The sequence below is a fragment of the Artemia franciscana genome, chromosome 6, assembly GCF_032884065.1.
Source record: "Artemia franciscana chromosome 6, ASM3288406v1, whole genome shotgun sequence".
In the NCBI taxonomy this organism is placed as follows: Eukaryota; Metazoa; Arthropoda; class Branchiopoda; order Anostraca; family Artemiidae; genus Artemia; species Artemia franciscana.
Window position 1 is genome coordinate 29,572,940 of NC_088868.1, and position 22,181 is coordinate 29,595,120.

At 35.4% G+C, this 22,181-nt stretch overlaps 1 protein-coding gene across 1 annotated transcript in view; it reads left to right on the forward strand.

The window, feature by feature from the left end:
- The window catches only part of LOC136028285 (deoxynucleoside kinase-like), a 71,651-nt gene extending 50,620 nt beyond the window's left edge, over nt 1-21,031 (forward strand). Inside the window, exons 5-7 of the mRNA XM_065706032.1 lie at nt 6,487-6,605; nt 15,901-16,052; nt 19,439-21,031. Of these exons, the coding sequence (XP_065562104.1) occupies nt 6,487-6,605; nt 15,901-16,052; nt 19,439-19,615 (448 nt within the window). The 3' untranslated portion in view covers nt 19,616-21,031. The remainder of the gene's footprint in view (nt 1-6,486; nt 6,606-15,900; nt 16,053-19,438) is intronic.
- Nucleotides 21,032-22,181: the final 1,150 nt, after the last annotated feature.

Consider the following 22,181-nt stretch of genomic DNA (forward strand, 5'->3'; position numbering starts at 1 on the left):
AATGTCAAACTTAGGAATAGTAATTACACCTTGCTCTTCTTTACAAAAACAAATGGCTTAAGTCTTTTGTCAGTTTTATGCAATAGATTCCAAGTTAGTTACTACACATAATAATTGAAAACAAAATGAATTTATATAACATAATTTTTTTAGGTTATTTCCCCATAGAAATTGTTAACTGATAAGAATATACAGTCGACTCCCGATTATACGCGGTTCGATTGTCCGTAATGCGGGTTAACCGCGGCAATGTAAATAAAAAAGTTTATAAACACAAAAAATCATAAATAAATACAGTACAAATCGTGTTTATTTCAGCTTTAAAAGCATAGTAGTTTTAGAATTATGTTAAGTTACTTTGCTTGAAATAATAAATTATGTATCAGCGTCATGGTATATGTGAGGTTGAACTACACCACCAGAAACTCAGCAGCGACCAAGAAACTGGAAATGATTTTAAAATAGACTTTGCAGAATTTATAACCAAAAATATATTGATTTGTATAATGTCTTTCTATTTATAGTTCGCTCCAGTTGTTTTGTTTTAAATACACGTTTTAATAAGTGTAATTTTGTTTTTCTATGTCCCTACAACCTTATTTTTTTCTAATATATGGATTATCCGCGAAATTCGATCCCATAAAAAAAAGAAATCTATCTACTAATATGCAATTAGTAGATTCTACTAATTGATTTTAGCAGATGATGCTGTAAATTTTGAGTGATCTGGATCATCTAAAAGCTCCAAATAAACTTTTTATGGCACTTGGTATTTACCAAATGACATATAGCGATCGCAATTTCTGTCCGTCTGTCTGTCTATCGGTCCTGGTTTTGTTAGTTTAGGCACTTCCAGATAAGCTAGGACGATGAAAGTTGGCAAGCATATCAGGGACCAGACCAGACTAAATCAGAAATAGTCTCTTCCCCGATTTGACCATCTGGGGGGGGGGGGGCGAGCAAACGAGATAGTTGAGAAGAATTTTATTTGCTGATAAAACTAATGATTGTTCTTCTTAAGTGCGGTTGGTGGTCTAGGGGTATGATTCTCCCTTAAGATGCGAGAGGTCTCAAACTCGAATCCCGAACCACTCAAATTTGTACATGAAGAAGATCCAAAACTAGATGCGTAATCAATATAGTGATCGCTGAAAGTTGGCAGGCGTATCAAGGACCGGACCAGATTAAATTAGAAATAGTCACTTCCTCGATCCGACCATCTGGGGGGGGGGGGAGTGGAAGAACGATCAATTCGGAAAAAAAATAGAAAAAATGAGGTTTTTTTAACTTACGAACGGGTGATCGGATCTTAATGAATTTTTATATTTAGAAGAACCTCGTGTCTCAGAGCTCTTATTTTAAGTTCCGACCGGATCTGGTGACATTGGGGGGAGTTAAAGGGTGAAACCGGAAATATATTCTCTGAGGTAATATATACCTGACTTTCATACATAATGATGATAGAAGGTAATAAGCTTACCTAAGCTATGGATGTCAGGTGATTGATTTTTCTTCTAACGATAATTTCGACAGGACCTCTGCCTGTCATCATCAGGTTGAATCATCACCTGATGATGACAGGCACAGGTCCTGTCGAAATTATCGTTAGAAGAAAAATCAATCACCTGACATCCATAGCTTAGGTAAGCTTATTACCTTCTATCATCATTATAGAAACCGGAAATCTTCGAAAACGCTTAGAGTGGAGAGATCGGGATGAAACTTGATGGGACAAAAGTTACAATACCGAACAAGAAGAGGATACAGGAACACTGTAGTTGCAAGTTTATTTAATAATCGTCAATAAACAAAGAACAGCAAAATCGACAACTCTAGTACCGAGTCTAATTTTAGGTTCCGACCTTGTCACAAGTGCCATATGAGCTCTTGACTCTTGTTTGCTAATTGTAAAACTTTTCAAATTGTAAAAATCATAAATGCAAATACAACTAATTCCTTAATTATTACTGTTGCATAAACTTTAGGTATTGAACAAAGACAAATATTTACTAATATGCAATTATCATATTCTAATAATCGTATTGTCGTTCCAAATGAGATTAGCAAGACCATTACACCCATAATTACAGATTTGTCTTGATCGTGGAGGGTTCAAAGTTACTTTTGGCCTTGCTTGAACTTCTGCAACGATATTCAAAATCTGGAAGCTTTAAACAATGTTGAAATTTTATTAAATTAACTGAAATGATGGTTGTAAACACTGCCAATAAATATATAGCCAAAAAAAAGAATGAATTTTTGATTTTTAGTTGTATGTTAATATTTAGTTTTGTTTGTTTTTTTCAGTTATTTTGTGAATGCAAATATTTTGTATGATGTAAGTGTAAATAATTATTCGAAAGCCTATTCACTTTATTTTTCGCCTGTCCAGTTTTTACCTTCTGAAAATATTTAGAGACTGAAATTATTTTTTTTTATAATCCCTAATCCTTGTTAACATCATTCTATTATTTTCCTACAATCCTTATTAGTTTAGGAATAAACCCCTCGTAGTCCGTGATCAATTTTGTTCTCTCAACCTTATACTCAAATTTTGTATTATACGCTAAAATACATTTTTTTTTTATCTTTTTAATTGTTTCCCATCGCTTAAACACAGGTGAATTTAAAAGTTTCCCATCGCTTAAACACAGGTGAATTTTCTTATGGAACTTTGCTTCTCTATTGGCTACATCGTTTGCATCTGTGAAATTGAGTACAAGGTCTCTGTAAAACTAAACCATGCATAAAAACATTAATAATTCAAGTATATGACACATAACGCGGAGTAATTTAGTCCAGATGCAGGACAGGCTTTGACAAGGGCCGAAGGCCCATGCAATAGGTTAGGAAAAAAAACAGATCGGGGATGAGAAGAATATACCTAAGAACATTTTGCATTTTGGAGTTAGCCTAGGATGAGTCTTGAAAGAGTCTTGAATAAATCGTAGTGGAAAATTAGTCTGGTACTAGCTGCGAGTTTTGAATAACCAGTGGCTCATGGAAGAAATTAGAAAATACGTAATTGAGACTTAGTTTTATCTGGCCTATTGAGGCGTAACTTAGCGCATAATTCATCAGACTCAAGTGACTTTATACGCGCGCTTATCAGACTCATTGTGCATTAGTGCTGATTTGCACTCTTTATGTCCAAGATGAGGTTCACATTGTCTGCGGTTAGAAAATAAGTGATAATAAGAATGAATATTAACAAGCCTGCTACGTAGCCGTGCCGGGGCCCGGCATCGAAAACGGCTATATAGTTGTTTTTTCTTAAAACTGGGACATGGACATTTCTGACCACAAAAATGATCTAAGTAGGTCACAACTAGAAGAAAGATATGTATTTTTCCCAGGGTGGTTGTATCGAACCTATGCTGATGCCATTACATCAAGAAGAGGCTCACATTTTCTGCGGTTAGAAGAAAAGCAGCAGTGAGAATTTGTATATAAAAATCTGTCGTGTAGCCGTTTTAGAGCCCAGCGGCGAAGCTGCCAGGCTCCCGGATATATAAATACACACACACACACTATAGAAGTTTCAAATATTTTTACAGCAAAGTGCCAATATCTCTCATTTTATATCGCAAAACAGAAAATTTAAATGAAATACAATGTAACAAAAATTTTGTTACTCAGCTACTCTGCTTCGTACTTTCAAGCAGCAATATAAATATCCTCTCAGTCTTGGTGGTAATAATTCAATATGCGACCACATTCATCCCTTTGTCAATAACATATACACAGCCCATGTAAATTTAGCGGTATTATCAACGACGCGACAAAAGAGATCATGCTCGGACGTGCCAATTAGTGCAGAGAGACCTTTGTCTCCTTGACACCCCCATATATATTAAAATGCTTTTTTATGTTTTCATTGAATAAGCGAAAAAATCACCCCTACCCCTAATTTTTTTTAAAATACCCCTAGATCTTTTAGTATCATCATTTTTAAGGAAACAAGAGCTAAGAGCTCATATGGCACTTGTGACGAGGTCGGAAGAGCCAAGAGCTCATATAGTATGAGCTCTAGCAAAATTCTAAGAATTAATAGATTGCTTTAAAAGGAAAATCAGAGGCTTAATGCCAGCCAGGATTTAAAATGAGAGCTCTGAGTCACGAGGTCCTTCTAAATATCAAAATTCATTAAGATCCGATCACCCACTCGTAAGTTAAAAATACCTCAGTTTTTCTAATTTTTCCTCTCCCTTCAGCCCCCAGATGTTCGAATCAGGGAAAACGGCTTTATCAAGTCAATTTGTGCAGCTCTCCGACACGCCTACCAATTTGCATCGTCTTAGCACGTCCAGAAACACGTAGCACATAGCACATCGCCATAGCACTGAACCCCACCCCCTAACTCCCCTAAAGAGAGCGGATCCAGTTCAGTTACATCAATCACGTATCTACGACATTTATGAGCGTTTTTCAAGATTTCCAGTTATCCCGTCCAACTCCCACCAATGTCAACAGATCTGGCCGGGATTTGAAATAAGAGCTCTGAGACACGAGTTCCTTCTAAATACCAAATTTCATTAAGATCCGGTCACCCGTTCGTAAGTTACAAATACCTAATTTTTTCTAATTTTTCGAATTACTCCCCCTCCCTCCAACTCCACCAAAGAGAGCGGATCCGGTCCGGTTATGTCAGTCAAGTATCTTGGACTTGTGCTTATTCTTCCCACTAAGTTTCACCCTGATCTCTCCGAGCTTTTTCCAAGATTTCCAGTCCTCCCCAATGACAGTGGATCCGGTCGGGATTTAAATAAAAGATCTGAGCTACAAGGTCCATTCTAAATATGAAATTTCATCAAGTTCCGATCACTTTTTTGTAAGTTAAAAATACCTCATTTTTTTCTATTTTTTTAGAATCAACCCTTCCCCCCAACTCCCCCAAAGAGAGCGAGTCCGTTCCGGTTATGTCAATCACGTATCAAGGACTTGTGATTATTTTTCCTTCCAAGTTTCATCCCGATTCCTCCACTCTAAGCGTTTTCCAAGATTTTAGGTTTCCCCCCAACTCCCCCCAATGTCACGTGATCCGGTCAGGCTTAATGCCGGCCCTGATTTAAAATAAGAGCTCTGAGTCACGAGGTCCTTCTAAATATCAAAATTCATTAAGATCCGATCACCCGCTCGTAAGTTAAAAATACCTCAGTTTTTCTAATTTTTCCTCTTCCTTCAGCCCCCCAGATGTTCGAATCGGGGAAAACGACTTCATCAAGTCACGACACGATATCCTTCCAACAATCGAATTTCATAAAGATCTGATCACCTGTTCGTAAGTTAAAAATTCCTCATTGTTTTCTAATTTTTCCGATTTAACCGTCAAGATGGTCGAATCGGAGAATAGGCAATTTCTAATTTAATCTGGTCTGGTTCTTGATACGCCTGCCAAATTTCATCGTCCTAGCTTATCTGGTAGTGCCTAAAGTAGCAAAACAAGGACAGACAGACCGACCGACAGAATTTGCAATCGCTATATGTCACCTGGTAAATACCAAGTGCCATAAAAATGGTTGCTACTCTTCCTACCTTTTCGTAAATTGGCAAATCTGATCATGCCGCAGGGAAGTGACATTTTGTGCCATCAAACAGAAAGTTTGGCTGACATCAAACAGAAATTCTATGATAACTAATCGGCTTGGAACTATTGAAAGCAATATATGTAAACATTCTCCCGTTTTCAGAGGTCATACTGCCATGTCGTGCAACATCCGTCTCTAAACCATTACTAAGTCCATACAAAAGGAAGGGTTATTATATAGAATGTGTGTAAAGTAATTCTAATGATTATAAAGTACGGTATTACTGCATACCAGCTATTGAAGGGGGATAGAAGGTCAGTGAGTCTTCTCTTTTGCAAAGGCTAGGGGAAAATTGGGAGGGAACTCATTTAGTAGTTATAATACTGTGTAGACGTTGGACTTTTTTTTCTTTTTTTTTTGTTGGTCTTAGGAGATTGTAGTGTTTATTGGGAAACTTGGTGTTATCACTGCATGTATTGGGATCAGGAACGTCGGGTTGTGGATCTATCTTATTTAAGATGGACCGTTGACTTTCTGCTAATCTTCTTTTCCACTTCCTGCATCAGAATGAAAAAAAAATACTCTATTTTTAAACTTCTATAGCAGAGCAAAAGTTGAGATTAAGTCTCCAAAGGAAGATATTTTATTTATATGAAATCTTGCTACTAAAATAGATATGCTCATCTACGATAAGGCTATTGTTATTAAGCATAGGAACGTGAATTTGGGTCTGGGACAGCAGGTTGTTGTTTTTGGTCTAATACTTAGAAAAACGCATTTAAGCATAAACTACCTATGCGTTTGTATATTTCTGTGTATTTTCACTCAATTTATTCTGAAGAAGGGGGAAGGGTTTTAGAAAATGCATGGTATATGCTCCCTCTCTGTGTGCAGGTTATGGCCTTTATTAGAATGTTGATGATATATTCTATTTTTGATAGTTTATTTTTATCAATAGATATTGTTTTGTTGAAAATCTTCGACAGAAGGGCTATATGGATGGTGCTGAGCATGCAGTGATATCCGAGTGGTATGACTGGATCTTTGACAAACTTGATCTCACCGTTGATCTCATTAGTAAGTAATCTTCTATGTCAAACCATTAGTAGAAACCTTTTATAAATTTGAAGTAACTTCACTCTAGTTGTGTTGCGGAGCAACACTACTGCTTTCGTAGTTTTTTTTGTTTTTTTTTTTTCACCGTGATCAGCGACCTGTAGCTCCGAAGTGGTAAGACTTAAAAATTTGAGATTTTTCAGAGGGAAGGGAAACGTGAAACAGAGTAAAAATGTTCCAGAGAAGTTCCTAAAATTTCTAACAGTTTTCCATAAAAAAAAATAAATCCGTTTTTTTCTTTAAACTGTGCGTTCGATGTTTGGCGTCAAGTTAAGACGACCGTAGCTTCGGAAATAATCTTGTTAGAAATACAGTTATGCTGAAATCATGTAGAACTTTCATTTGTCTCTTCGAGAACCGGAGCACAAAATTCCGTAGCTCTTACAGATTTCCCGGAAATAATTCCGGAAAAGTCCATCTCGTTCCGATTTTTTTTGCAATTTTCTCAAATTTTCGATTTTGATGTTTCTTATATTTTTATCGAGTAGTGCTATGAAAAGTATGCAAGAAGAAGTGAAGTGTTCTATATACCAAGTTGCTTCGCTCTCTAAGAAATAATTTCCGAAGTTTCGGCGTTCTAGAGGTAACTTCTGTTCTGGACCAGCTAGAATTTTTTTCCAACGCGGTTCGACAGGTCTCGATCTCCTAACAACTGGAGCTTACAATAGTTTCTCCGAAATAAAATTCCTTCTTTGGGTTTTTCTATTTGGAAGTTTTGTCATGCCCTCGGGGCAATTTAAATTTTTTGGTGAATTTGGTTTGTTTTATATTTTCCTAGTTTAGACTATCAAAAGTTAAGCGGAAAACTATAAGACGTTATTTCCGTATCTCTTTCAGATTTCCCGGAAATAATTCCCGAAATGTGCGTCTCGAAACATAATACTTCGAATTGGCGTCAAGTTAAGACGGACCTAGTTTCGGAAGTAAACGTTTTAGAGATAAAATAATTATGAACTCATATAGAACTTTTATTGATGTTTTCGAGAACGAAGCATGATTTCCGTAGCTTTTACAGATTTCCCGGAAATAATTCCGGAAAAGTCAATCTCGTTCCGATTTTTTGAAATTTTCTTAAATTTTCGATTTTGATGTCTATTTTATTTTTATCGAGTAGTGCTATGAAAGTTATGCAAGAAGAAGTGAAGTGTTCTTTATACCAAGTTGCTTCGTTCTCTTAGAAATAATTTCCGAAGATTCGACGTTCTAGAGGTAACTTTAGTTCTGGGCCAGCTAGAATTATTTTTTTTTTCGTTTATTTCTGGACCAGCTAAACATTTTACCAAACTCAGTTTAGTAGGAGCTCGAAATAAAACCATATCAAAGATGCTTCAAGATAACAATCGAAGCCGCATTAGAAAAATGTCCTCTGAAGGACATAATGGAGACTGTTGCTCCGCAACTGTGTCCCGTAGGGCACAGTTGCACGTGTTGCTCCGCAACTGTGCCCTAAGGAACGGGGCACAGTTGCTGCAACACTTCCCGTTGCACAGGCAACGGAGATCTAGTTTTTTTTTTATACTTGTCACAATCTTCAGTTTGTGGAATCCTCGTTCCCACGGATTTTGAGTAATCAATAGATTCTTTTTTCATGTTCAACCTCCCCTGTGGTATGTTATTTGAATATGGTTTTACCTCCCCTCTGTGTCTTAATATTTCTCGGCTTCAATATGTAATGAGTTGAGGAAAGTAAGCCCACCTCCTCCCCCCTCCCAAAAAAATATAGGAAGCCAGCTCTTGCAGACAAAAGTCCAACACCATTTGTTGAAAATCATCCAGAGACGATGGACCCTTGCTTGTGGAAGGATATTCGATCCGAGCTCCTTAGAATATCTTGCTGCTCACTTTTAGACTGACTCAAGTGCTGTTTTTTAGACTTGAGAAGGGAAATTTGTTCTCATCTCTTTCTTATTTGTTGTGGGGCTCCCTAAATATTATTATTTTCATAAACGAATACAGACGTTTTGAGTTATATTTGCTTTTTTCTCCCTTTTTTTTTATAAATGCATCTTTTAGGGTTAAGAATCATGAAATTGATCGGGTGGTGTAGTATTTATTTATTTAAGTATCGAGGTGGCATGTTTTGACAGGGAATATGACTTGTCGGGAACTATGAAGCATACAAGTCTTGCTCAGGTTGAAAAAAAAAAACGAAAATTGAAATTTAATTGCATATTTTGTGACTGAAGAAAGGGTAAGCTATTAGTTAAAAGGGTATTGATCCCTGTAGGATTGGCCTATGGAGATAGAAAGTGACTCCGGCAAGTTCTACTTGCAGTCTCCTCAATACTCTATATAGATTGTACTATATACTCTATATAGATTGTACTATATAGTTGCAAAATTGCCCAAAAGTTACTATATTACTGTCATGACGGTAAGACGACTAACCTCATTGATTTAAAATAGCCAAGACCACTGGGTGTTTTACCCAGATTAAAATATTGAGAGATATAGCACTCCAAAAAGCAGAGGAAGATCTGTTAAATCTTTTCCAGTGGAACTGTCTAAGGATAGTTTTAGCTACCCAAAAACACCCTACGATGCAGCTACCGGAGTGGTCTCACAATCTTAATGCCTCAATCCAACCCGAATGGGAAGATGTCTGGGTGGCCGCAGCGATGAGAGATGACTGGCGACTCTTCTTAGATGCCCTAAGCACCTCTGGAGGCGCAGGAGGATCTAAGGTCCAAGGTAATGTCAAACAACAACCTGCGCAAAAATGTGGTTCGATCCTACTTTCTAGGGCTCTAGTGAAAGGAAGGCTGAGATGGATAGGGCACCTTTAACAGATGAAGGATGGCATTTTGCCAAAGATTTTGCTTTTTGGTGATTTATCAGGAGCAAAAAAAAATCAGGTTGTTCCAGGAACAGGACTGGAAAAGGTAATAAGAAAGGATTAGCAGGAAACAGGATCATCATGGGAGGGTTGAGGTGAAGAACTGGCTCTAAACAGATTGGGGGGATTGAGAAGGAGCGTGCACAGCTTTGTTGGCCACATCTGTTTTCATGCTATAGTGAGGTGTTAGTAGTAGTTGAATTTTATTGTAACTAAAAGGCTGACAGGGTTGATGCAGGACACTAGGGTATATATGAGTACTTTGTAATGTAATGTTGAAAGTAATGTTCACTGTTTTGTTGTATCCCTTGTAGAATTTAAGTTGAAGTTAGGGAATGGTAAATGTTTGCCTGAGAGTTATGATGTCCTTAAATTTCAGGGCGAGAATTTGACAGGGCTGTTCCAAGCGCAATTTGATATCAAATCTATGGTTCAGGATTAGATAATGTGAAAATTATTTGAAATGGTGTTAGGAAGATAGTCGGTGAAATTGGTGACGATGTTTTAGGAAGAAAATTTGGAAAAGAAGCTAAGAATTTTAGCGGAAAAGTTTTCAGTTATATAGAAAAGATTTTTCAGAAAAGTTTTCTTGGTTTTAGATCTTACTAGAAGAAGAGAAAAATAAAGGGACTGGAAAAGGCTTGAAAAAATTTAGGAGATATAACTTGGAGGCTATGGATAAAATTTGTTATAATTTGAAACGTGTAGATATAGGGTATAACTGTTAAATGTTATATTGACATATTTAGAAATTAGGAAAAAGTAGTCAGTTAAGGTAGTAAGTGGAAGAGTGACTGCTTAACAATTAGTTATAGCGTTGGTTGGGCCTAGCATGAGAGTTTTGATAGGTTTGAAAGTTTACTTCAAACCTATTGATAGGTATGAAAGTTTGATATAATTTACTAAGAACAGTTGAATATGTAATAGGAGAGTGGAGTTTGATAATGTGAGAGATGATTGGAAAGATCTTAGGAAAAAAATTTTTCTGAGGTCAAATGTCTAGGACAATGTAAAAAAAAAGTACTAGGAAACGCGTGGCAGTTTTCAGAGCAGTTTCGGCAATGTTATCACCTCAAGATATTCTACAAACTTCAAAGACTACTATCAAAAATGTGCAAAAAAGCTTCAAAATTGATATGATAAGTCTTAAAAAATTTGAAACCTAAAGACTGAATTTATTTATCAGAAAGTGTTTTACTTCATGTATGACAATATCGGAAATCGATGTCAAGTTGTTCGAGCTGGTCAGTCGCAGCAGTGACATCTAAGATGTACATGAATTCAAAAAACTAATTACAAATATCTAGGAAAACGTCTATTATTTGACTAAATTGAAATAAAAATGATTAAACCACAGTCATGTACTGGTGTTTCGACTGAACTTACTCAATTTATCTGCTATAATACCTACTTTGCTATCATGCCAATTTAGTACTGAGAAAGATGCTACATGGCAGATAATTTTTTCTTCGTTGCACTGTTTTATTATCTTATTTGTAAAATTAGACAACAAAATGGTATTAACAAAACAGAGTAACCGCAAGATGTATTTAGAATTTTTGTCCTTGTGCGCATTTTCTGCGTAATCACTAACTAGTCTTTTTTTATTAATAATGATAATAATCTATTTCTACCTTCTTTGTGAAGTATTGGAAATGCTGATAGAGTAGATAAAGAAAAAGAAAATACACACATAAACAATATACGACATTATAGATAAATAAAGAATGTTGTCAAATACGTAAATACTACACCAACTTTAGTTAAACGAAAAAAGACTTCCATTGTGCAAACTGAATGGAATATGGAGATAAAAAATAAAATAAAAACACCTCTGAACAAACAAACACAAGTTGAATACAAACGTATTTCAGAGGAAAATCAACGATACGTTCTCTGCGCCTTGGGAAAATTATCTATGGTTCATCCATTTTTCGTGTTATATTAAGTTTTCTGTATCTGTTAGCGATAGTATTCAAGTATTCACTATTCATAAGGGAAGACCAAGGGAAAACTTGCAGTATCTAAAGAATCATCTACGAATTATGAGGCGTTCAGTCTTGTTATACAACTTCGAACTGAGTGTAAGTTCCACCTTGTTTCGGCAAGCATTCCATAAATTTTGCTTTCTTGCATTATATTTGCTTCAACCTATATTCTAGAGATGCATTAATTGATAGATTTTGGAGTGAGTATATGCTTGAGAATTGTTGAGAAATATTCTGTCTCATGTGTTTTTGATTGGGTGAGTGTCGGTATTTGTCGGGAATAGCGATGAGTTACGGGTTATGGGCGTGGAATTCACTCAAGTTCCCTGAAAACATGTTAACTTAAGAATTGTTTAGTAGGGGAGTAAGAATTTTTGTTCTTTCTAAAAAAAATTCTCTGAGGAAGTGTATTAACAATTCATCTGTGTTTTTGGGTCGTCCCAAACACGTTAATTTGCATCGGAACTTATTTTGTATGTAATTGGCAATGTTTATTTTTATTTTGTTAGTGTTGTATTGAGATTTAACCGGTTTTTTTTTTGACCCAGTTGTTAATAAAAAAAACTATTTTTTTCACAAGTTTCCCCTTGATAGCTCGAGTAATTAGGACATGTCTTTCGTTGACACACTAAAGGGTAGGCCCAGATAATTCAACGCGTCAGTACGTCCAATTAGAAGAGACTTGTGCTCCAGAATTTTGGTTAATTGCCATGAAGTGGGTTTGGAAACCTTTAAGGAAGGTGGAGCACCTAGATATGACGACTTTAATGGCCGTCTGAAGTGATTTAACATCTTCAGCCAACTAGAGTGTATACATTAACATAAGAAAGGTGGATGATGTCAATTTCAACCAGAAAGGAGGGTTTATTTCTTGTGGCCGTTCAAAAACTGAATAAAGATGGACTAATAACCCGATAATTGCTTAACCCTTCTCTTCAGTAGAGTATATTTCGGTGAGATGTATACCGAAACGCACCCTAGCAGTTGAATTAAAGTAAGGAAGCACGACGGCACTAGACCTTCAAGGTCCAAACCGGCGGTGCTGATTTCGGAACTGTGGCCCTTCAGCCAGGAAGTGCAACAGTGGGCAAGGGGCCAGCCACCCTATGCTTTCGCACACCTTTCCTGCTTACCTTTCCAGATTTCTCCAGGTACCCACTTACGCTGTGGCTGAGCTTACAGAGTCACACTACTGCTCTTCATGTCTCTCGGACAAATTCCTAACCCAGCGCACCAACCACTTAGCCAGGAAGTAGAATTGTACTACCAAGGCCATAAGCACGAGAAGATGAAAGGGCTCATGTTATTGCCATAAAGTGTAAGCAGAATGTGCAAATGAAGGAAAAGCCCTGAGAATGAGACACCACATGTAAAAAATGGTTCTAGCAAATGGTACCGCTAAACACCGTCATTAAAAACAGCTTGTGCTTATGAACGTGAATTCTCTTCAAAACTGAATTATTGTCGTCGAAATTCCATCGATCGCTAAAAGTGGGAAGAGTACTTTTTCCCAGAGTTTTGTGATTATTAAGTCGACAGTGATTGGCCTATAAGAACCACAAATCATATGGTATTTAGTATTTGTTCCAACGCAAGTCATTACCTTGGTAAAGGACCTTGGGCACATACTGTTAATATATGGTCGTTTGGAACGAGAAAGAAAGAAAATGTAATAGAGCCGCCGTTTTGTCTTTCAGGTGGTTCAGTCTTTATTCTGCCCTGGTAAGGAGCTTTTTCCGTTAAGCCCAGTTCACAAAGAGAATTTACTAATACCGAGATTTACCTAGCGCTCATTTGACCGAATTGGAATTTTAATTGAACTTTTCAGACAATCAGAAGATTCTGTAATAATGTGAGACATGAAGTGGCGCCAGATAAATCTCAAAATTGGTAAGATTTCAATGTTGAGCAGCTACAGAGGACAGTAATAGAAAAGGTAAAGGATGTGGCACTAAGCTCTATACTTCAAAACGGTGGTGCTAGCTCTATACTTCAAAACGGTGGTGTCTATCTCAGTTTCATGGTCTTTCAGCCAGGTATTGCAATGGATTGTTATGGGCCTGTAATTTTGTCAGAAGAAGGTGAATTATTTGTGTGGTTCTTATTATGGTGAACGTTTGATAGGTAACTAAACAAAATCACATAAATAAAGATTCAAGAGGTGTATCTGACAAGGTTGTCAAATCAGCTGAAAAAGAAAACAAATCGAGGAAAGATGAGCCTGTCTCAGAAATGCTTAATGCAAGGGAATAAAGGAACGTGGGAACAAGGTTCAAGGGAACATGAACGAATGGTTTATAAATAAGTTTAGAGACTCCTTTCAAGTCAAGTTGAGGAATATTCCGAGCAGAACATTGTGTTTTGTAAACTTGTTGTTTTTTTCATTATCCAATAACACGGATGGAAGAACACAATTTTATAAGTCTAAATACTACCTTTGAACGATGGCTATCGCACCCCAACTATAGATCATACCAGAAACAGTGTCGGGACTCCGTCTCTTTTAGGTGAGGAAGTTTAAATTCGTCTTTTTTCGGAGTGCTTTTTCTGACAGCAACTGGGAGTTTAGCCAAAGATTCAGTCAATCTCAAATAATGTCGTATCCCACCTGATAGAAATCAATAGGGTCAAATTTAGACACTGAAGATAGCAGGTGGTATGGGACCTTGATCTTCAAGGTCTATGGCATGAAAGTCCATGACTCTTTCAAGATTACTGTCGGGGATGCTCTTGGGGGAGGGGACGACCGGGGAGTTGCCACGACTGGGGAATCGTTTACTTTGATTTGGCCTTTTCTTTGTTTATATTTGAGTCGGGAGGAGGTGCTGTAATAGATTTTACCCCAGGTTTCACCAACCCTAGGAATGGCTCTGATTTCATTTGCCTTTGTTTATGATGAGAATAGAGCTATAAGATATTTCTTGTCTTGTGAATTAAAGTTGTGTCTACCTTCGTTTTCATTTCTTCGTTTGATTGCTGCCTCGGGAAAATCTTTTTTTTTATACAGCTTAACTAATCATTCAGCTGTTAACTATCAAGTTCTCAAGTTAATCTTGTTATCTCATTTTCTAATTTAATTTATAATTTGATAAATAATTTTTATCTAAAAAAAACTAATTTTCCATTTTTAAATAAAAAATAATTTTAATAAAATTAATTAGATAAATTTAATATGTTTATTTATAGCTACATTAATTTAACAAATACATTTATTAAATTAGTTATCTATTTAATAAATTGTATTACTTATAATTTAATTAATTTGTAAATAAGTATATAATACATAATACAATAATAATAAATCAAGTAATAAAAAATGATTGACAATGAATCAATTAGTAAATGATAATACTTAATAAAATTAATTTTTAAGTAGTCAAATTATTGTAATTTAATTATCCTAAATAATAAGTTCATTATCAAGACATTGATCAAGCTAATAATCTAACTAATGAGACTAGCTATACATCGTTAGGTAAAGGTATGTCTTTGTTGTCGATTTTTCAGGCGAGCTGCCCTTTGTTTTTTGAATTTTTCCTAAAACCCCAAGTCTCAATTAGTCTTTTGTAAGTCCTAAAGAACAAATAAAGACATTTTATCGTTTTTGCTACAATTTGTCGCTTTAAATAATCACATTTGGCCTCATTTGTAGTGGCTTAATTTAGGAAAAGTCTAACCTGGTCGATGAAAAGCTTTTTCCACTTGGCCGACTTCACTTGAAAAAAAAGCCACTTGGCTTGCGGGATTGCATGGAAGATGTTGCTTTAAAACAAATACTGGCCTTTGTAGCCGTTGCTTAAATATCAAGGTTTATCTTACCTCCCATCATATAGTGTCTTTCCTTGGTGGCTTTAATCTGCCTTAAAGATCTTGGCTTGCTGTAAATTGTATGCAAAAAACAACTGTTTTTTTATGTGTTTGGAAAACATACATATATCTCTTGCCAAGAACCTATCAACTTGACACAGTCTTTGTAGATGGCGTTGAAGTAGATTGTTCTGAGAACAAGATGTCCTCGAAACAAAAGAAAATGTTCTCTAAAGCCTTTTGGTCTTTTGTGTGTTTTCTCTGTACGTAAAACGATTTTACACATCAAAGAAAAACTGTATTTTGGCAGTATATGACAGCTCCGAAAATAAGAGACAAACAAGTTCAATGAAAAAAACAATTTAAGTTTGGTTTCCTTAATCGGGTGAGGATGATAGTAAAAGCATGTATTTAGGCTACCATTTAAGTCTCGGGTTGGGGGCTACTTAGGTCCCTCTCTCATGGTGCGGTATAATATACAGTATAGTTACTTAGGAAGGGGAGCACATCCTTTACTGCGAACGGTCTGAGAGCCTTCCATCACTCTTCGCTAGAAAAGTTTTAGGAAACCCATGGTAAATCTTTATTCGGGGATTAGAGTCTTATGCTTAATTTTTGATTTCAGTATATTTACGTACAAGTCCGGTAATTGCAAGTGCAAGAATCCAAAGGAGATCTCGTAATGAAGAAAACAAAATTCCTCTAGAGTATTTACAAGGTGTTCATAATCTACATGAAGAATGGCTGATAAAAAAGAAGTGCCCTGTTCCTGCCAAAGTATGTACAAATCATTTTTGTTCCCTGGTTTCCCTAAATATTTTTTTTTCTACCGGTGGTTATGTAACTAATATACAATCCTTCACTTTAGTCATTGAACTTTCGAAGAAATTTTAAATTTCTAGAATGTATTTTTCTTGGACTGATGTAGTTTTTTTTCTCTCTGTTTTCTTTTGATACTCAATTTATCTCTATCTTGATTAAAGATTTGCGTCGTTGTATTTGAAAAGAATGTCTTAAGAAAACAGTTTGATACTAAATTAGAGAATTCGGAATATGATAATATAGATGTTTGAATATATTTTACGAACTTAGTCTGTGAAGTTGCAAACGAGGTTTCAGAGAATGAAAAGTGAGACTACTGGGAAGATGAGAAAAAGTGTTTGGTAGATGAAGGTTTGGTTTCCGTTTATAAAAACTTCACGGCATAGGGGGTGGGGACTTTTTGATGTCTCTCACTTTCATCTTTTTCTCTTCAGTAAATAGTTGTTTCATCTTTTTAGTTCATTGAACGATTCTAGAATATGGTTTTCTTGGGTTGATGTATATTATTTTCTGTGTTTTCCTTTGGAACTAAATGTTTCTTAAGTAAATCTATAAAAAACACTTTTATTTTAATCAAAGCTAAGTGTTGTTGCATTCGACAAAAATGTTCTGAGAACAACTGGATACGAAATTTGGGAGTTTAGAATTTGATAATGCAATAAATATTAAAAATCTATTTTGCGAAATTAGTCTGCGAAGTTGCAGACGATTGGTTTATGAGGGTCCAGGTCCTTTTTATCAAAAATATCTGCAACAGGAGAAGGGACCTATAGGAAAACGCTTTTAGTATCGCTTTCACTTTCATTTTAGCTTTACTTTGTCAAGAAATTCCTTGCCATAAGTGCAGTTGTGTATTTTCCCGTAAAGACCCTGATAGAAAAAAGTGTAATTCTGGAATCATAATTTTGTACGTAAATGGTCCCAACATATATCGAGGAAGTTTGATTCACTTCTCATTCAGGATCAGACGTGTGTGTATCTTGCTTATTATTGTATCCGCTTTTAATGGTGGTAATTAATCCTGTAATTATTTACAGTATACTTAAGCTTCAAATTATAACCTATATTTTAAATCGTTCGTGAACACAGCGGGAATGATGTAGTGCTTACTCTGAAATTGATATGAATGTACCACCCCACTAAATATAAGCTTGAATTTTTTCGTTTTTATCTCTCTCTCTCGCCCCATACCTCCTATTAGGGAAAATCGTCACATACGCCCTCCCGAATCCTGATCTTTATGCACATATGACGGTAAACAGTATTTTGTGCCTTTTTTAAGCATTGTTTTAGACCTTCGTGTAAATTTCTTCATAGTTTAGACAGTGATAAACTGCACTGTGAAAAAAAAAATGTATGGTTTAAGGTTTAAATAAAATCGATAGGTTAAAAAAACGCTAGGTTTAAAAGGAGATAAATTAAATCTGGTGAGTTGAAAAAATTCTTAAATGTCTTTGTCGTGTGTTTTAAGAAAATATCAATCTGATATTCTAAAAAAAAGGACTTTTTCAATTGTTTTAAAGACTTGAGAACTCGCTTTTGTTCAGACATATTACTAAGAAATTATACATCGGTGTCACTTTCCCTCAACAGACTTTGTTTTCGTTTGTCAGAGTTTATCGTAACTTTGCTAGATGGTAAGTCGGAGAAGCTGGTGCCCCTCCAGCTCCGAAATTTCGAAATTGTGAAGATTTTGTAATTTTTTGTTTTTTATAAAATTCAATTTTTTCGTTAGATTTTTTGGAGTTCTTAAATATTATCCATTAAATTATTAAACTCTGGTTTTGAGCAGATGAATAAACAAAAAGATGTTCACCAACCCTGATGAAAGAGAATCTTCTGTTTTTTTCTTGGACAAACAGCTACTCTAGAAACTACATTAATGATTTAAGTTTTAAAATGCGGTAAATGTTATCTGGTTGAAACGTCAAAATAGGGTTCAGAGTGAAGAATATTTTTTGTCTTGTCCCTAATTCCCCAGTCTGGCAGAAATTTTTAAGACGTCATTGTAAGTGTAACTATAACTAATAAATAATTAAGTATTGTTTCCTCTAAATGAGGACTGCACAAAATAAGTAAAAAAAAAGAAAGAAAAAAAGGGAGCGGAAAGGGAGGAAATTTAATTTAAAAATTATAACTTGCAAATAAATAACCAGCGATACTAGGACTCGAACCCTGGGACTTCGCATACTTACTTTTGTCTTTTCTCGCGTTAACTGGAGTATGGTGACTGGAGTTGGCTAATTGGCTAGCGTCCTGATGGCATTTCTAAAAGAAAAGCAAATACTCTTTTTTCTAGAGGACAGTACCATAAAGGTAGAGAATACGGGGTTGGATTTTCACTCCCTGCTGAGGGTGCTGATCTCTGTTTCATGGCCCTTCAGCCAGAAAGTGCAATGGGGGAGACGCCATTCTGTGCTTTCTAACACCCTCCCGGATTCTTCCAGGTACCCATTTAGGTCGGGGTTGTCTCTGGCTGAGGTTACAGAGTCACGCCACTGAACCCCATTGCAAACCAAATAACCAGAGATACCAAGAGTTGGAATTCCTGTTCTAATTGGCAAAGAATTTAAAGACTAGTAAGTGAGATCAGAAGTACCTGTGGAATTTAAACAGCATTGTTCAATGACGTCCCAGTATATATGTGTACTGAATATCGTCAGCTGTTACCTTACATTGCCACTTTAGTACTTAAGGATACTGAGGTTTCGCTTGCATTAAGTGGGTAGGGTAAGCTTAATGGTTCATGTTTTCACAAGAAATGGTTGCCTTGGTTATGATTTGATTATAAGTGTAAAATAATGGGAAAAAAATGTAGCGTAATGATAACGTAAATAAATGTAATGTAAAATAAACTTGAAATAATGTTTGTTTCGCCATAAGATAATGCTGCAGGATAACTGAAATAAACTGCAAAACTATTATTTGATCAGGATTTCCTATTATATATGTCATTTTTCAATGTCTTGACATATATGTCATCACGGTGTCGTGCGTATCCCCCCGCGGAAATGCAATTCCCTCATACCCTGATTCAAATAAGAAAAAAAATTTGTGTGTGTGTAATGTGTTTCAAGATTTAGATGTACTGTGGGAGTAGATGTACATGGGAGTGGGAAATGATTATTTCTAAAGTTGTAACCTATCTAGATAGTTTTTTCAAACCACGAAATGATATTATATCAATTTTGTTCGGTTTATATATATATATATATATATATATATATATATATATATATATATATATATATATATATATATATATATATATATATATATATATATATATATATATATATATATACCTGTTGCTCTTTCAAGATATAAGATTTGTGTTTTAGGTCCTTGAGCTAGATGCTAATCAAGATCCTGAAGCTCTTTTAAAGGACATAAAAAAGTGTCAAGATCAGATTATCCCTGGAATCAGTAAACAGATGAAAAAGACGAACTCCTTGAACTATACATCCGACTGCATATTCTCAATTGCTGAAAAAGCAGCCATCGTTTCACAAGTTTGAATAACATCTAGTTTAAAGCCTTGGTGTAATTATTTATTAAGTGATATCATAAGTGCTTTTGGGGTTTAAACAGCCTTGTGCAATGTCGTCCCAGCAGATATGTACTGAATATCAATAATTGTTACTTTACATTGCCATTTTAGTGCTTATGATACTGAAGTTTTGCATGTGATCAGTGGTTTAGAGTAAGCTTTATACGTCATTGGTTTACTAGAAAAGGGGCGCCTTTAATTAAAAAAAATCTTTTTTTAGCCCCAATGTTCAAATCTGACCAATTGGTATTTATGCCAATCAAAGGCTCATCCATGTTTTTTATTCGGGATATTCTGCACAAAAAAATGCATCAAATATTGTTCATATGCATGTTTTTCAAGTTTCTACTAGCCGCAAAAAAACATTTCGGGGGAGGAGAGGGCTGAAACCAGATAATCCTTCCATCCCTATGATGCGGTCTTGATCCAAGTATATTTGAAAAAAATTTCTTAATATCAAGAACCGTCTTAACGCATAGATACTTGAGTAGGTAAACAAAAACTATTTGGAAAACTACAAGCGTAAGGAAATAACAAACTAAGCGAATGCTTATTTATGCCCGTTAAAGCCACCCTGGTAACTAGGTTGTATTAATATCGAGGTTTAGTGAGCACTAATTTGAGGCAATCAGAATTTTTATAGAATTGTCTGATTGGTCAAAAATGTTATGGAAAATCCTGATTGGCTCAAATTAGTGGCAGCTAAATCTCGTCTTTAGTAGAATCTCATTGCGCATTAAGTATTCTTATAAGCCCAACTAGAGATAAATGTACTGTCTTGTCGGGGAGAGGGGTGACTGTCGTTTAAATATGACCCTGTTGATGGTTACCGGAGCTAGTTGAAAAAAAAAATTGAGGTTTTTTTTCTGCATATATGGCTTGTTTTACAGTTTAATTATTTTTTTTATTTTTCACTCTTGTCTTTTACCGTAAACAGTATTTTGATTATTTAATTGTAGTCTTTTTGTGTCTGTTCAAAATCTTTTTAATCATAAAAAGAATATTGTAACTTTACTCTTCACTCTTTAAATTATAAAATTCATCTTTTACTGTTTTGCCATAAATTGCCAATTGCGTGTGTTTTTTCCGTCACTCAAGTGTTGAAGTGGCAATGTGAGGTGGTAGTTATGTATTTTGCAAGCATTTGTTAGTAAGTGGTTTAAACTGGAATGTCCTAACAAGGTTTTGTCAAAACTGTGCTTTAATCTTTGATTTCTTCCAGTGTTCACGACTAATGACTGTGACTGATTTAAGTTAAGCTTTTACAGACATTTGAGTTAAGCAGTAGAAAAGTTAAGCTTCTGACTCGAGTCATATCTTTTACTTTTGGAACTATAATAATACATATCCAATGTCTTAAACGAAAATATATTCTTTTTTGAAACTTGTGTTTTCATTGAAAGTTTTGGAACGATATTTTTCTGCTGTTCTACGGTTTGAATATATGTCAACAAAATATGAAGAGCTTCCTATCAATCTATAGCTAAGAATCGGTTCTATTCCCATCTATCGGTGTATACTTTTGGATTTTGAAAAAGAAAATAGAGCTATATTTATGACTACGCACAAAAAAGGCTTACTTAATTTTAAGACATCTAGCGACCGGTCAAAATTTGGAACTTCTTGTTTTGAGATCAAGGGCGATAGGGTTGCAAATGATGAGATACAGTGTTCCAGCTGAAGGTCACATATCTCTGAGGGTCACTATTTATTCCAAACCTTGGAAACTATCCAGGATTTTGTCCCGAATTTCAGTTACACTAGAACTTTCTTTCACCTTTCCAGCGTTTTTTGTGACCCAGTCGTGAAGGAAGTCAGAATAAAATAACTTTTAGAAAAACGCTATCAACATTTTACGACCTTCAAATCTAAAGGTTGTATGGTGAGATCATTTTGTGGTGAGGAAGTATGAATGGGAAAAAAAGGATCGCAGTTGAGACCTTGGCCGGTGGTAAATGCTTTACTTTGTAGTTTACCAATAATCAAACAGTTCGTGGTAAAGAACTGTAGTAAGGAGCGACCCGGCTCAATAGTAACTGAAATTCTAAAAAATGGAATTTTGATACCAATAGTTACATCAAAAGAATCGCATTTTAAAATATATAAATATATAAATTTCATCAAAATCAGTTATACCCATCGAAAGTTACGAGCCTGAGAAAATTTGCCTCATTTTAGAAAATAGGGGGATATACTCCCTAAAAGTCATACAATCTTAACGAAAATCACACCATCAGATTCAGCGTATCAGAGAACCTCATTGTAGAAGTTTCAAGCTCCTATCTACAAAAATGTGAAATTTCACATTTTTTGCCAGAAGACAGGTCACGGATGCGTGTTTTTTTTTTTTTTTTTTTTTTTTTTTTTTTTTTTTTTTTTTTTTTTTTTTTTTTCATCGTATCGACTGAGTGGTCCTAGAATGTTGCAAGAGGGCTCATTCTAACGGAAATGAAAAGGTCTAGTGCCCTATTTAAGTGACCAAAAAAATTGGAGGGCACCTAGGCCCCCTCCCACGCTCATTTTTTCCCAAAAGT